The following is a 15,275-nucleotide window of genomic DNA, read 5'->3' as shown; positions in this document are numbered from 1 at the left end:
GTGAAATGATGGAAAGGTGATCCGACAGGTGTATTTTTATTCTTTTTTGACGCCATAAATATGAGTTATATCAATATTGACGTCCTGGACAGTTTCCAAGGTCAAATGTAATAATGCGGAAGGAATAACATCAGCGATGCTTAATGACGTATAGATTGACAATGTCTAACGTGATCACTATGACATGTCAGTGCCAGTAGGTAGCCGTAAATTTTGAGACTTTCTAATCTCGTCTTTGGCACACTAGACAGTGCTAGATGTCGGTGCTTGTTAAAAGACTGATGTGCAGTGTGAAAGCACTCTCGTCGTTCTTCATCACCAGGAAACTTGCACATTGACCCCCAAAGAAAAAGAAACATTCCTAAAGATGAAAGTTTCAGAAAATGGAAAGATAAGCCAGGGCGAATTGACTTTAGACCTAATTGGCAATCTGCTCATCTTGTTAAAAGAGTGGGAACACAATAAACATGTGCGGTTTTTTCAGAAAACATTGCTATGTTAATTTTGTCAGTAGTTATCTGGAAGTTGAGTTCAAAGTTTGCCATGTGGTCCACTGTAGAAATTTAAAAAAAAAGATGGAATAGTTGGTACGGTTGAAATAAAGTTCGTTTACTGATTCACCCCCCCCCCCGAAAGCAATGCAGTATTGTACTTTTATTTCTTAACAGTTACCGTTGTAATTGAGGACAACAAAACGAACATTTAACAAAACTAAACACAATGGAGGTACGAACGGAAAATGACCACAGCAAAACTCAATCCGAAAATGATTTACACACGCCAGGTTTGATTATGGAACAAGCCATCGAACCTATCATAGTTTATCAGGCCATGTCTCGAATGTTTACTCTTTCCACATGTCGATCTGGACATCTGCTAATATTGGATGTTTAAGTGTGAAACTTTGCTTTTGAGCCAATTGACGATGAACACAGTTGACGTATTAATAACAACATACCCATTAAACCCTCGTCATAAAAAATTACGGTGTGACGGACATACACAAACAACAGACTCATTTAAATAACAAATGGCGATGTTTAACTCTAGCGACAAAGCGAACTTGATATTGCAGACACTAAGTAGAGTGCAATACTGCAATGAATTGGCTTGGCTTGCATTTCTGTGCAAAAGACATCTGAGCATAGCGTATGTTTTCATTACTCGCCATATCATGTTGTTGCGTTTCGTCGAGACGGCGTAGAGCATAGGGCAGTTTAATTCGCGAATTAAAGGCAAAGTTCGTGTAGATGTCAAGATTGCTTTCTCTCAACCTCGTTTCCCCGTGAATTGATCTATTCGCCTTGCCCAGCATTCACCTTGATAACCGACGAGCAATGTCCAAGGGACTTCCCATGCGTCTCGCGATGAGGAGGGAATCTTTGCCCAGCCGCCGTACCCACTCACTCATCTAGGTGTACGAGTGCTATTCAACAGGGAACTTTCTTAATATATCACGATGACACCGTCGAGTTTGCTGTGTTTTCCACACCATGCCTCACGTCCTTGTTGCAGATATTTTAGCGGAAGAGAATGCAGTGGTTTGGTGAAGAATGAGTGTCCCGACTTTTTCGAATCGCTTAAGCATTTACAAACTGGTTGCTCATTGGGAGTGCGACTCGAAAAAGACCATTGTGCATTACTTCATCATATTTATGAAATCATGTCGTTGCATTGATGCGTTTTACACATGCATTGAATTCTGTCCGGCCGCATTCCTAACATTATGACATCCGGAGAACTCCGGGCGAAGACCATTTTCGCCTAAAGTTGCGTCGCTGTGACCCGCTAATCACTTTCACACATTCGATGTAAACTCAGGACGTCAATTTTATCTTCAGCAATGATTGCCGACGAAGCGCCTGATGCCTGTCGCACAACAATAAAACACACTCAATGCCCAATAAGCGAGTCGTTAAGGCACTCTTGACTCTATCTGTACCTCTTTCAGGGGGACAAATTGTCTAATTGGCCTTGGTAATTGTCTAGCACTTAATACTGGTAATGCACTAATGCGTAAATGAAGTAGTGATGACAGACTTCGTACAGTATGTTTGAGACCGTCTCGAATGAGTGGAAAAGGAGAGGCAGAGATGGAGAGATAGATATAGGAAGATAGGTAGATAGATAGGTTGATAGACACATTGAGAGAGAGAGAGAGAGAGAGAGGAGAGACAGTCATACAAACAGAGTTTGAATTTGTTCATAGTGAAAAAGGTTCACAATCATCTAGTTCCTCATTGATCATGATGATGTGATCTTCATGGTCTTTATAGCAGACATCACGGCTTTGATATTGATAGTCTTTACACTAAAACTACTTCCTGCACAAGATAAAATAATGTCACTAAATATACCAATGAACGTTAAAGACTGATTACAAAACAATCAAAATACATAAAAAGAGTTTGAATTTGATCATAGTTAAAAAAGTTCACAATCATTTAGTTCCTCATTGATCATGATGATGTGATTTTCATGGTCTTTTTAGCAGACATCACGGCTTTGATAGTGATAGTCTTTACACTAAAACTACTTCGTGCACAAGATAAAATAATGTCACTAAATATACCAATGAACGTTAAAGACTGATTACAAAACAATCAAAATACCTAAAAAGAGTGTCATCGCTTTTGCACCTAATCATTTCACAGAGATCATTTCTTGCTAACTTGACACACCCAATTAAGATATTCTTTTTTTCCTTTTCGATTTGTTTTTCTACAGTAGTTATTAGGGTTGTCCATTGTCTACAGTCAATGCATATCTCCACAGAATGTTTTGGTATCGACAGCATTTCAAGTTTCAAACATACTCAAGTTGTTTTGAATTATTCAAAGCACTATGGTATGGTGGGTAGTCATCGGTTCGAATCCCGTTCGGCGCGTGCATTATTAAACAAAACGTTTAGCCTGCGATCCACGTCTTCACGGCATGTAATACTAGGAGACGAAAAAAAAAAGAAGCTGGGATTATATCTAATGAGACGATCCTTCTGGAGAACAATTCTAAAACTATCATTACCGAGGGGATTTACTGTTATTTCTCATCGATTCCGAAGGCGTCTTCCAGTCTGCAAATTGATCTGATTTTTGTAGTTACATGCTAAATTATAAATCCGGAATTGACATATCATGTTTCCAACGGAACTTCCATTCTAATTTCGAGATCGCTAGGATGACTTCCAAAGGAGGGCTGCCAACTTGAAAGTTTGAAAGATTAATGGAGAGTTATCACCCTGGGGTGTCTCCAGGCTCCTAAACATCATCCCCCATGAGGAGGACTATAGCTTTCACTACACATTGTTACATCATTGACAATGATTCAGCACCGTCTAGAGTAGAGTAGATGTCTCGGAGAAACAACAATGATACCACATTAACATTTCAATGCTACAATTCGAGCAGGAACCGAATACATCAACATGAGAAGGCGGGGCAGAGCTTTGCTTTATACTTTACCTTCGTGAATTTTATCCTCCGACTGTTGCAAAATAAGTCCTCCCTCTCTCCCTCTCTCCCTCTCCTTCTCTCTCTCTATCTCTCTCTCTCACTCTGTGTCTGTCTCTCTCAATGTCTCTCTCTATGTTATATTAACTATCGATCTATTTAGCCATCTATCCTTTAAACCGTTAAGGACGGACTGATTTGCTACAACACATTTCCCACAGACACTTGCCCGAGTATACCTTACCCGGGACTCGTCCTCAACGGGTTACGCATATCTAGCAGTGTCTATAGTGTGTCTCTTCGCAGCAATTTAGATGAAGGCGAGAAATATTCTGATGGTGTATAATGTCGCAAAGTATAGTGGAGCGTTTTAGTTGAATCATGTCCATAAACGCATGTAGACGCGACCAAACGAAGAAACTCTTGAAGCTACTTGTATTTTATCCATGTATGTTACAGATAATGGCAGGAGTTACTTCACGTTGAGAACATGTATAATCACTAGTGTGAAGTATCGTAAAATGGAAATTTTCTTTCATATTTTTATGATAATGGCAGGATTAAAGTAATGTTTTGGCTCGTCTGCGTAAAATGAAGCTGTCAGAGCAACGACGAATGGTTGATAGTTACTTTTAGAATTCATTTATATCGTTTATTTCAATCGGATGTTGTGAAGACCTACTGACTTTGCAACAATTTATGGTGGGTGTTAGTGTCAGGGAATTATTTCAAATTACAACACGTCACATTTTTTTAAAGCTAGTAGCACGTTTTATTCATTCTCTAAATACTTACCCGACCAGTATTCTTTTCCTAATAAACTAAATGTCATGAGCCTTTAACAGCTTAGTCACCGTGGATATTCTGCGTGAGAATGATTGCCGCCGGAAAGATACAGACTTAACCCGATTTACAACATTATACGAGGGTGGAATAACAAAAAGCAACGACAGAAACAAAAAGAGAACAGCTATGCGGGTCACGGCCGCATTTCTTGACACTGTTTCAATGGGCTGTAATCTAATACAATAATGACTGCGTTCCGCGTCAACTGATTTGCCAGTGAAATCAAAGTTCCAAGTCCGCACTCTAATGCATGATACATAATGAAACTGCTATTCATGATTGCTTTTTGCAATACCGCGGCAGTTAAAGAATTGAAATACCAATGAGAGGAGCAGCAATGAAACTGCTGCGGCAGACGTCACTACCACAAACGAAGAGTGTATTGATCGAAATTACAATATTTTGTTTTCCGCTTCCCAAAACTGAGAAGGGAAACACACACAGACACACGCACACAAACACACACACACGCACACACACAAACATACACACGCACGCACACACACACACACACACATACACACGCACGCAAACACACACGCACAAACAGACACAAGAACACACGCACGCACACATACACACACAAAGACTGAATAAACCTACCCCACACTACACATGTATATTTCTCAGCTTCTGCTATACCTCTTCCACATTTTCCCTCTTTCAATTTTCCTCAAGAGCAGATGGAAGAGATGAGTAGAATTAGATAAAAAGAGAGAGGAGAGGGGAAGAGGAGAGTTTAGAGAGAGATGAAAATGAGGAGAGGGAGAGGGAAAGAAGGGACGGAGGAGGGAAGGGGGAGGGGAGGGGGAGGGGGAGGGGAGGAAGTTTGAGAGGGAGAGAAAGAGAAACATGAGGCGAGAGAAGGGAGGAGTGGAGACTTTTCTGATTTACAGGTGTCTGTACTTTAAACCACCCCGAAATCTTAGTCTCTATAAATGTTTTTCGGATGATTCTTCAAATATTTTCCCAACGTTCCCATGGGAACACACGAACCCGTCGAACAAGCACCCTGGCATTAAAGAGGAGGGAGAAAGAGAAAAAAAAAATCGCGCTTTCGCGAAGAACTCGGACACTTTTGTGTGTCACGTCTACTTCGCCATGTCCCGTACATACTCCTTGGCGCAACGTGGGTCCTATGGTGTGGTGTAAGTCAATTTCAGCAGCAGGAATACTTTGCGCTTTACGGAAGACATGTTGAGTAAACGAAACAAGTTTGGTTTCATGGGAGTCTTTATATGCTTTCCCTTTCTCGGTTTCACCGCTCAGCTTTTGGCCGTAAAACGTGGAAATGGAATGAAGTGGCTGATGAATACAAAATGCAAGTAGAGAGGCAATGGAAACTTTTACTATTTTATGTCTGACTGAAGTCTCTTTGCTATAAAAGAAAATAAAACACGCTGAAATGCCAACTCTGCGCGAAATGAAACCCGATCGATGTTAGAAAAGGTACGTTTTCGTGGTTGTGGATATTGTGAGGGGTTCTGTGTATATAGCTGAATAAAACATGTCAAACACAATACGATGTTCATTCCTCAGGGATTTTCTCGTTGCATTCGTGCTATTACTTTATACACGGTACAATGGTACTTCGATTTCTTCAAAGTGCACCTCAAAGGGGAAAAATTCCAAAGTGTATATCTATGTTACTTAATTTCTTTTTTGTATTTAATGTGTGAGACTCTGTCACCTTCAAAATGAGAAAGAAGTCTAAGATATTGCTGCTTAAGTGGTGACAACTCTAACAAGATCAATATTTTGGGAATCCAGATAATATAGGTTTATTAACAGCAACTATCATAATTATCACATTAACGGTATTTAGAGGAGATCATACATTTTTCTTCCTCCTTGGATTCATATTGAAGAATTTGACTAGGATTTCCTTCATTCCTAGCTTTTCTTTTTCTTTTCACCAGGATAACAACGGTCGCATCGTGTATGATGGATCTTCTACACTACCCGATGGACGAACAGAACTGTACATTAGAAATTGAAAGTTGTAAGTAAACTTTGCTGTTAGTGATTTTGCGTGCGAGCAGGCATGCATACGCGCTCTTGTGCGAGTGTGGTGAGCAAGTGGGTCTATTTCGTCACTTCACATTGTATTTGTGATTATATGTATTTATGTTTGTATGTGTTCCTTTGTTATGAATATGAAACCAAATGAAAAGACTAACTCTTTGTGTTGAGCAATTATATTTTTGCATTTTTTAAACAGCATTAAAATAAATACACAAATCATTGTTATAAATGAAAATAGAATTAGCAGTAATTATTTCAAACTACTAATTCATTGATACTGAGAAGTTCATTACACCTTTAACACCAGAATGACACCCTCCCCCCCCCCCCAAAAAAAAAATAAAAAAATAAAAGATTAAAATCAGATGACCGTTATCATCAGCATCACGTTCTTAGTATATCCTATGGGGCTAGATTAGTTAGAACTGCACACTATCAGGAAAGAAATTTGCAAAACTTTGGTCATTAGACAGAAAAACGGAAACTTTAATTTTCTACAATGTTTTGCCAATTTAAGGAGCAGCTATAGATCTAGCAATCAAGATAAGAGATCGCTCAAAGGATGAAGCAAAAATAGTAATTCCTCGTGAAAGACTAGCAATGACAAGTATAAACCATCCCAAAGAGATACAGCATCGAATCGACGAAGTGCGGTCTGGGGAATTTGATGGGTTAGATGAAATCCGGACATAACTACGTCATCGCATTTTGATACCACCATCGATATCGATATCCCAAGGACAGTTTGGATGCTACCACCCTGACAACATCCAGTTGTTCAGTGAAGCAGCTCTCCCCACTATTACAACTTTACACCCATGGCAGTCTTCCACGGGATCTCTTATTCTTTCAATGGGAGGAGTCGCTATGGCAGAGTGGATAAGACTCCCGACTCCCACACGAAACACTCGAGTTCGATTCACACCCAGTGCTTGCGTCCTTGGACAAGATGTTTTTACCTACAATGTCCCTCTCAACCCAGGTGTATAAATGGGTACCTGACAACGCTATCTTAGGGTAATGATAATAGCAGGGCCCTCTGGTAGAGCAGTGGCAACACTGAAGAAGCTACCCTGGATGAAGAAGACCTTATAAAGCTGCATCCAGATTTCACTCGCACAGGGCACGCTGTTTTATTGTGAATAGAGATCATCACCGCACACCTCCCCACGTCACATGTGTAGTTCATCCCAGTATAGCTTCTTGAAGCTGCAAGAGGGATTTACCTCATCAAGTACCACCATTGATATTTCTAGCGAATGTTACAGAAATAGTATATGAGATCTCACATGCCTCGTTTTCTCTGTTTTAGATTATCAATGTCTCCCTCCGTTGCCAATCCTTCATCTCACTTCGAATTTCTCCTCGTCTTTAATCTTTTCCTCCTCCTCATCCGCCACCCTCTTATCTTGGAAGCTTCCTCCAACGTGGTCAGCCCATTGAGAATAATCATTCCCGCTCGGATAGAAAACGTTCGCCCGCGAGCCTTTGAAATGTGTTTGACTTGTATACATCCGACGTCAACAATCGACGTGCCGCCATAACAAATACTACTTTCACATTAGGGCTCTCCGGCATAGCGGGCTGGACGGACTTCATTCTATCCATCCGTTGATTTCGCAGTTTATGCTATATTCTACGCGCATTCCTTCGCGCTGGTATTATAACGGGATGCTAGTCGCGTGGCAGTGTATCTTATCAAGATCTTAACTTTGACAATGGCCCCGCGCTGTACGCCATTGGTTTGGCGAGATGAAATATTAAGGGACGGACACTACAGTTTGCAGGAATATAATTAGTCTCTCTCTAATAAAAAAAAGAAGAAAGGGGGCTTGGTATGACCTTTTCAACAATATCAATGCAATGTGAACTTTTCGCACTTATCTGCTTACGATGGAAGGAAAGACAATGACTATCAATCATGTTCTCTCGTTCCCTTTTGGTCTCCCTCTCTTTCTCTCTTTTTATTCTCTACTCCAGTGTTTGTGGCTCGTTTCACGCTGTTTTACTTCTTTTTCTCCTCTGTGCATGTTACCGTTTACATCTTATTAAACGAATCACTTCGATTCATAACACTGTTTGAATGTAAATCATTTAATGATGAATGTATCTTGGAGATTTTTTTAAAGTTGTTTCGCGACGGGTTGGAGAAATAACACCAGTGAACGGTAGCATGTCAATCTTCTTGAGGCTTGTGAAAGTGGTAAATTCTTTAGCCCTATTTGTACAGTCAGGCTGCCGTGAGAAATAAATCATTCAAAAACTAAGGAGACATTCCCAGTTCCAACCATGTATGTTCGCCAGCTGCCTGTCCGTGCAACCTTCGCCCATCTCCGTTCATCTACATCAATTTCCCTCAATCTGTACTTGAGTAAATACATATATAAACTCTGTGGTTCCTTTAATCTGTCATCTTCGTTTTCCTTCCAATCTTTCTTTCTCTCCATCTACATTTCCTCTCTCCCTCTTTCCATGTCAGTCAATTCATTTCCAGAATGTCTTCTTCTCTTTCCATGTTCCCTCCCTCCCTCCCTCCCTCCCTCCCATCCTGCCTCCTGCCCTCCCCGTGATGTGTGGATATCACAGCGATCCAGGGGAGATTGCAAGGGACCGAGTGTCAGCGCTGGGCCGTTAATATGCAACTTTTCAGCCAATGTTTGCCGACACAACACGTATCATGGCCTCCTTTGGTGAGAGAGTCGTGGGGGTGCAGAAGCTTGATTAGTCCCAAATACACGTTCGGAAAACACAGTCCACGTCGCAGTCATGGGCTTGTCATTACAAAGGAACAGTTTGCCATAGAGGTATTGCAAGAGAGAAAGGGGGGGGGGGGTGTGGAGAGGAAAAAAAGCGATTTCACCGTGGGCTTCTGAAAGTAAACGTTTCGTGTTTTCTTCCTTGAGGCCACAGGACTAATGATATTATGTACATTCGACCCTAGACTGTGGTTTGCAGAAGTGGAGATGAAATATGAAATTGATCAAAATCACTCGATAAAGCTCCAGTCGCTTACAAAGCGTACAACCCCGCGCTTTCCTTGAAGTGGACAGAACGAGTCTTTCATCCGCAATCTTTTCCTTGTTTGGCAACTGTAGACCTACTTGGTTTTAAAGCAATGTAACTACAGTGTCGACCGTAACTGAGAGGCTTTCAAAATAGGAAGAAAAGATGATTCAGTCAGGCACATTGCTACGCCAATGTATAATTCAACTATTTTTAGGCATACTGAAGCCCCCCCCCCCCCCCGAGTTATGGCTGAATAAAACCGAACAGGTCTATAAGCCATTACCGTGAATATTGCCTGTTTATTGCAACTTCACTTGAAAACGGAATTAATTATTCAGACGTGGAACGTCATGTGACACCTGTAAGTGATATTTAACTTCTTTACTCAAGGTAAAGTTATTTGGGTGCGATACGTTGTAGCCCCCAGCAAAGCAGTACATGCGCTAACGCACGCACGCACACACACACACACACACACACACACATACATACACACACATTGATGCTCATATCACAATTATACACACACTAACGTGGATCGTTTGAAATGTCTCATTTATATCTGAAAGTCACACATCAATGAGATTGTAACTTTAAAGTAGCTTTCGTTGAATACGTTCACCTGTCCTGCCAATCCTCCCCCCCCCCCCTTGCACCATCTATCACTAATGAACCAGGGTCATTGACAGATCGGTTTTAATTTCTGCACCACCTGGTCTTTAGTTCGTGATAGAGAGCCATTTCAGATTCCTCTTCATATCTCTCCTGGTGTAAGCTTGCACCTGCTGGGCCGTGTGCAAGTCTCGATGTCTCACTCTTGACTCGTGTCTTGGGACATAATACCAAGGTCGCTCTACTGGGCTTTAGAATAGCGGCACCTGTTAAACAACACAAATATACGTACATCGTAACCCGTGTGGTAATAGCGCACAGGTGAATTTCCAGTAATACTCAATTGTTTCTGCCCGGTAAACTAAAGCTGACTGGATGCATCAGTAGACTGGCCCAATTTGAGATGTTGCTTCAAGATATTATCAACCTGCGATGCAGAGTCGACGCGAGCTCTCAACATTGGTGGATATGCGCCGTTGCCGGGCAACGAGCGGAAGTCGGTCTACCGCGAAGTTGCGGCTTAGAACCACCGTGAGTTGCGGTTCGACGTGTGATCCGCGCTGCGTAAGGTGCCAATCACCTGACACTCTTGAATAATGTGCGCAAATGGCCCAGCCAGACAAATAGTGTAATACCCTGGATTATTGATGGTCGATGAATCCTCATCTATTGTCCCCAATAATATTCATCGACAATGACAGTTCATCAACTGCACGTCACATGTAAAGCTAATTCCAACACAGCGTTCGGAAAAGCAACAACAACAAATTTATGAATGATAAAACACTCAACACATTCATTAAAACAACGTCAGAATTCATTTTCCCGTGACTTATTGCTCTCGCCTAATTGCCAGAGTATATTACCTGGTTACACCTATGGTTGTATTCTTCAGCAGACTGCCTATTCAGTCAGTTTCAATTTCAGTGAATCACATTAATTTGTCAACACTATTACATCTTCTTGATAATCAATTATGTAGGATGTGAAAATTCATTAAGTTTACGAACTGGTCGCTGGAAGTGAGACCATACTCCCCCACCCCCCACACACAACACGTATTATGAGCCAGAACAGTACACACACACACACACACACACACACACACATACACACATACACAGATTTCTGTTTTCACCAAAAGATGGCGTCATCTACTACGTGTACTGAAAGTTAGTTTTGGCATAAGTTGGTCAAAGAAGAATCATTTTTTTTTTATTGTATCACATCCGACTGACTCTGTGTCTATCCTCCTCTCTCTCTCTCTCTCTCTCTCTCTCTCTCTCTCACTATCTGTGTGTGTGTGTGTGTGTGTGTGTGTGTGTCCTTCGCCAACAAATCCAAAACTTTGAAGGTGCTTGTCTTTGCCATAAGGTATTTTCAAACCAGATATACATGGCGTAACAATGATTAATTCAACCTAAGTTTAGCTAAATTAATCTTTTATCTTTATTTTCATCTTAATCTTTTCTGTACTGAACAAGAATGTCCATTCCTCCTTCGTATATTTCTATGGAATGACTTTCTTTCGCTGTTACAATGTGTTCGATGTGTATCTTTATGATCTATCCCCCTCGTATGCATACCTTTCATCAGACGTGTCTGTGTTGAATCTAAGAACCATGAAATTATGTTTACCATAAAACTTATGAAATGAAACTTCTCTGTTTGAGATAAATGGAGTGATTTGACATGAAGAGAAAAGAAAATTGGATAAATGTATGTCGAACGGACAACCAAACTGTCTCTAAATCGTTATAGGAACACATCGTTTGTTGAGAATGAGAAGGGCTTTAAGTCTTCTCGAACACTATGGGTTTAGTGGCAACTTAACGCCCTTATCATTCTCAACCGACGACATGATCCATATGTGAAATATCCTTTCTTATTTGCATTATTTGTTGTGTGTAATCGACGCAACTCTGAAAGAGCAGTGCTATCACTAAAACGCTACATTTGCACTTGACTTGAAAAGTTTCATTTAGTCTTCTTGAATTGAGAGAGAAAAAAAGTAACTTCTTTTACATGCTACACTGAAATCATAACTGGAGTTTGGTCATCGGACAATCTTTTTCGGCAGATTTTTCAAATACAGTAAAAGTTGATTTCCATGGTCAACTTCCTACAGTTTAACTGGCTAATATCAAAAACCCGAGCACTTTGATTTTGAACTAATATTCACTATCATTCATGTCTCATTGTTAAATATAAATATTGTGTTTCATTTCACTAGATGGTTACACGACGACAGATGTGAACTTCGTATGGCAATATGGCGACGATTCACTGGAGGGCGTCGAGAATATCGAAATGGCACAGTTCACCCTGGTCGACTACAAACTCGTCGTAAAAATGCAAAATTTTTCAACAGGTATGGTCAAGAATTCACAAACGTAATTTCAATTCATTCCATGGTTTAATTTAATAGTCCATGCATGTTTGTTTTGTTTTTTTTTTTGTTTTTTTTGGTGTGCGCGCTTCGTCTGTTGACTAGATTTAAACTTCTTTTGAGAATTCCAGCCACTGTTTTCTTACAAGGCCACAAGTTAAACTAAAAGGAGCATAAAAGAATAATTGTTTTTAGAAGAAATCGAACAGAGAAGTCTATTTTACGAAATTCTGCAACTTGTACATCCAATAACAATAATTTCGAAACAAATTATGAAAAGGAATACCATGCCCATCATGATTAACATGTCTTCTAGACGGAGTTTGGTGGACAACGATTCCAGACGGATCATGACAGATTCTCGTCACGCAGAACGTGGGAGGAATCGAATTTTCTCAGTCTGCTTTGCCTTTAACTGTTCGATTAGTTTGTGTAGTACTTATACAGAATGACTGTTTAGTTTATCGTTTATCATCATAAAGCGTGAAGACCAACCCATGTTTTGTCGTTGACACTGTAATGGCGTAATGCCACTCTGTTTTGAAGTGTCGTACATGTATTATGGAGTTGTAGTCCTGGTCATGTACACATGATGGTACCCTTTGCGTTTCCCCTGTAGATGAAATTTCTTTACCTTCCCCAAATGTATGCGTGGCCAAGATATCTTTTTTTTTCTGTAGCCTTTTGCTCCCTTGGTGATACCCTGATTGCGAAGGAAACCACGTCTCTGACAGACCGTCTGCGTCGACGAAGTTGTCAAGACTATTTACCCGCCATGTCGCATTTCAATTTCGTTAAGTGGTGAGGCGAAGGCGGCCGTTGGAGTTCACCTGTGAGGGCGCCTGACGCCTTGCTCCTCCGGTCAATGGGCGTCATGGTGACGTCATTCTTAGGTTGAGAAAAGCACAGACGTTGAGGAGAGATGAGTGGATTTGGTGTGGTTTGGACGCCAGGGGTCCAAGTCCGAGCCACATTCGATGGGGGCAGTGCACCTCAAACGGTAGAAATAACCAATCAATGTGGGATCAGTATCCCTGTTTGTTGACTCTATTCAATGAGATATTGCGGCTCTAAACTGCAAGTTTATTAGATTGCTCAAACAGGCGTAGTATGTCGTGCAGCATGGCTCAATGCCTAAACCCTTCTCCATAACATGCTGTCACTGACTGTCTACGGATCATAAGCTAATCAGTTGTGTCTGGGAAGACGGCATTTCTCGCGTATCCTTGATGATTAATAGCTGCAAGTGCAGGCGAGTCCTTTGAGGATGCATGTTTGACAAGAAGATTCGTATCTTTGAACTTTAATGGGTTGCAAAGTTGGAGAAGCCACTCCCCAAACTATATAGGGACCAAGTACAGCACACGACAATGAGGGAGACAGACTGGGCTCCTGTTACATCTCTCTATTTTTAAACTCTGACATTTTAGGGACTACCACTGACGAACACTTTCAGGAGAAGTCAAGGGATAAGAAAAAAAAAGGTGGAAATAAGATACCACCGTCATTTGAATAACTTTGTATCTTTTTTCAAGTCTTTACGTTGCCCTTCATTTTCGAGTGAAATATTAGCTGCTGGGTCTACTGCCGAGTTTTCTTGCATATCAACTTGCTTCTTTGAAGACGCTGCGTAAGTGCTGGCTAATCACATTTTTTTTTCGCCCTCTCGATCTGGCCTCTGGATAGACACCAATGATTTAAGCCAGCTTTACGGTTGCTTTCGTCCAGTCTCCATCACGCCATAGATCGACTTGACCCCCTCGAAGCGAAACACAATCTTGAAGATGTAGTAAGGAGTTTTAACCCTAAGCCCCTGGACATAGCTTTGTTGAGTCGTCCATCCCCGGGGGATTGGACGGATTCTATCGTGGAGTAGAATGACGAAATCTCTTCAATACCTCTTATATTTTGTTTTCATGCCCCTTTGGGATTCATCCTTTGGACTTCCGCTACTCCCACACGGTTTTCTATTTTTCTGATACGATCATGTGTTTTGTTTATTTTATTTTTCAAAAGCGCGAACGACTTTTTGACTTGGGGTGACGATTTACCTATATAATTCAGAACTCTATGAAAAGAATTTGCTCTCTCTATATCTTTTTACTGGTCACTTCTTAGATAAATGTCCATCTCCCTCTCTATTTCTCTCTCCTTCAAACACACATACAGGCAGGCACACACACACACACACACCATATACGATTATGATAGTATACTAAACTCAATTTCAAAAATACATTATTTAGTTTGATCAAAGATAAACACTATCACTCGTGGAATCTATTCATCTGAGGCAAAATGATTTGGAATCAATATAATCTGAGTTTTACCAGCACAATGTCGAACGTTACGCAGCTGTTTTTATTATTCTTTAGACTACAGAAGGGGTCGCGATGCGGGGGTGATGGAGCTAGAGACAGCAGCCCCCCCCCCCCCCACCCACTCTTTTGGTCCGTAAGGACAAAATATCAGGGGGAAAAAGAGAAAATCACAACGCATGTAGTTTCCGAGGGTTACGTTCGTAGATTTTTACCGTCCTAGCCGGATGTGGGGGGATTACTGTTGACCCGCAAACCCCCGTTAAAAAAGAAATAAATAAACAAAAACAAAAATCTCTGTTCAGGAGTATTTTTTTTTACTGCTGCTATTACTCCTGCTACTACTGCTACTCCTCCTCATCTTCCTTCTATCACTACTACTACTGCTGCTGCTGCTGCTGCTACTACTACTACTACTACTACCACTACTTATACTACGACTACTACTACTGCCACTACTTATACTACTGCTACTGCTACTATTACAACTACTACATCTACTACTACTACTACCACTACTTATGCTGCTACTACTACTACTACTACCACTACTTATGCTACTACTACTGCCACTACTTATACTACTACTACTACTACTACTACTACTACTACATCTACTTCTACTACTAC

At 40.9% G+C, this 15,275-nt stretch overlaps 1 protein-coding gene across 1 annotated transcript in view; it reads left to right on the top strand.

Moving 5' to 3' along the window:
• Positions 1-15,275, top strand: part of LOC139733015 (gamma-aminobutyric acid receptor subunit beta-3-like) — a 78,622-nt gene that overhangs the window by 49,412 nt on the left and 13,935 nt on the right. Inside the window, exons 5-6 of the mRNA XM_071643858.1 lie at positions 6,215-6,297; positions 12,172-12,309. Of these exons, the coding sequence (XP_071499959.1) occupies positions 6,215-6,297; positions 12,172-12,309 (221 nt within the window). The remainder of the gene's footprint in view (positions 1-6,214; positions 6,298-12,171; positions 12,310-15,275) is intronic.

This window comes from Diadema antillarum, unplaced genomic scaffold (assembly GCF_040938485.1).
Source record: "Diadema antillarum isolate AM-2024a unplaced genomic scaffold, OU_Dant_1.0 seq00000460_RagTag, whole genome shotgun sequence".
NCBI lineage: Eukaryota > Metazoa > Echinodermata > Echinoidea > Diadematoida > Diadematidae > Diadema > Diadema antillarum.
The sequence above is the reverse complement of the archived record's forward strand: the minus strand, read 5'-3'. Positions and strand labels throughout refer to the sequence as shown.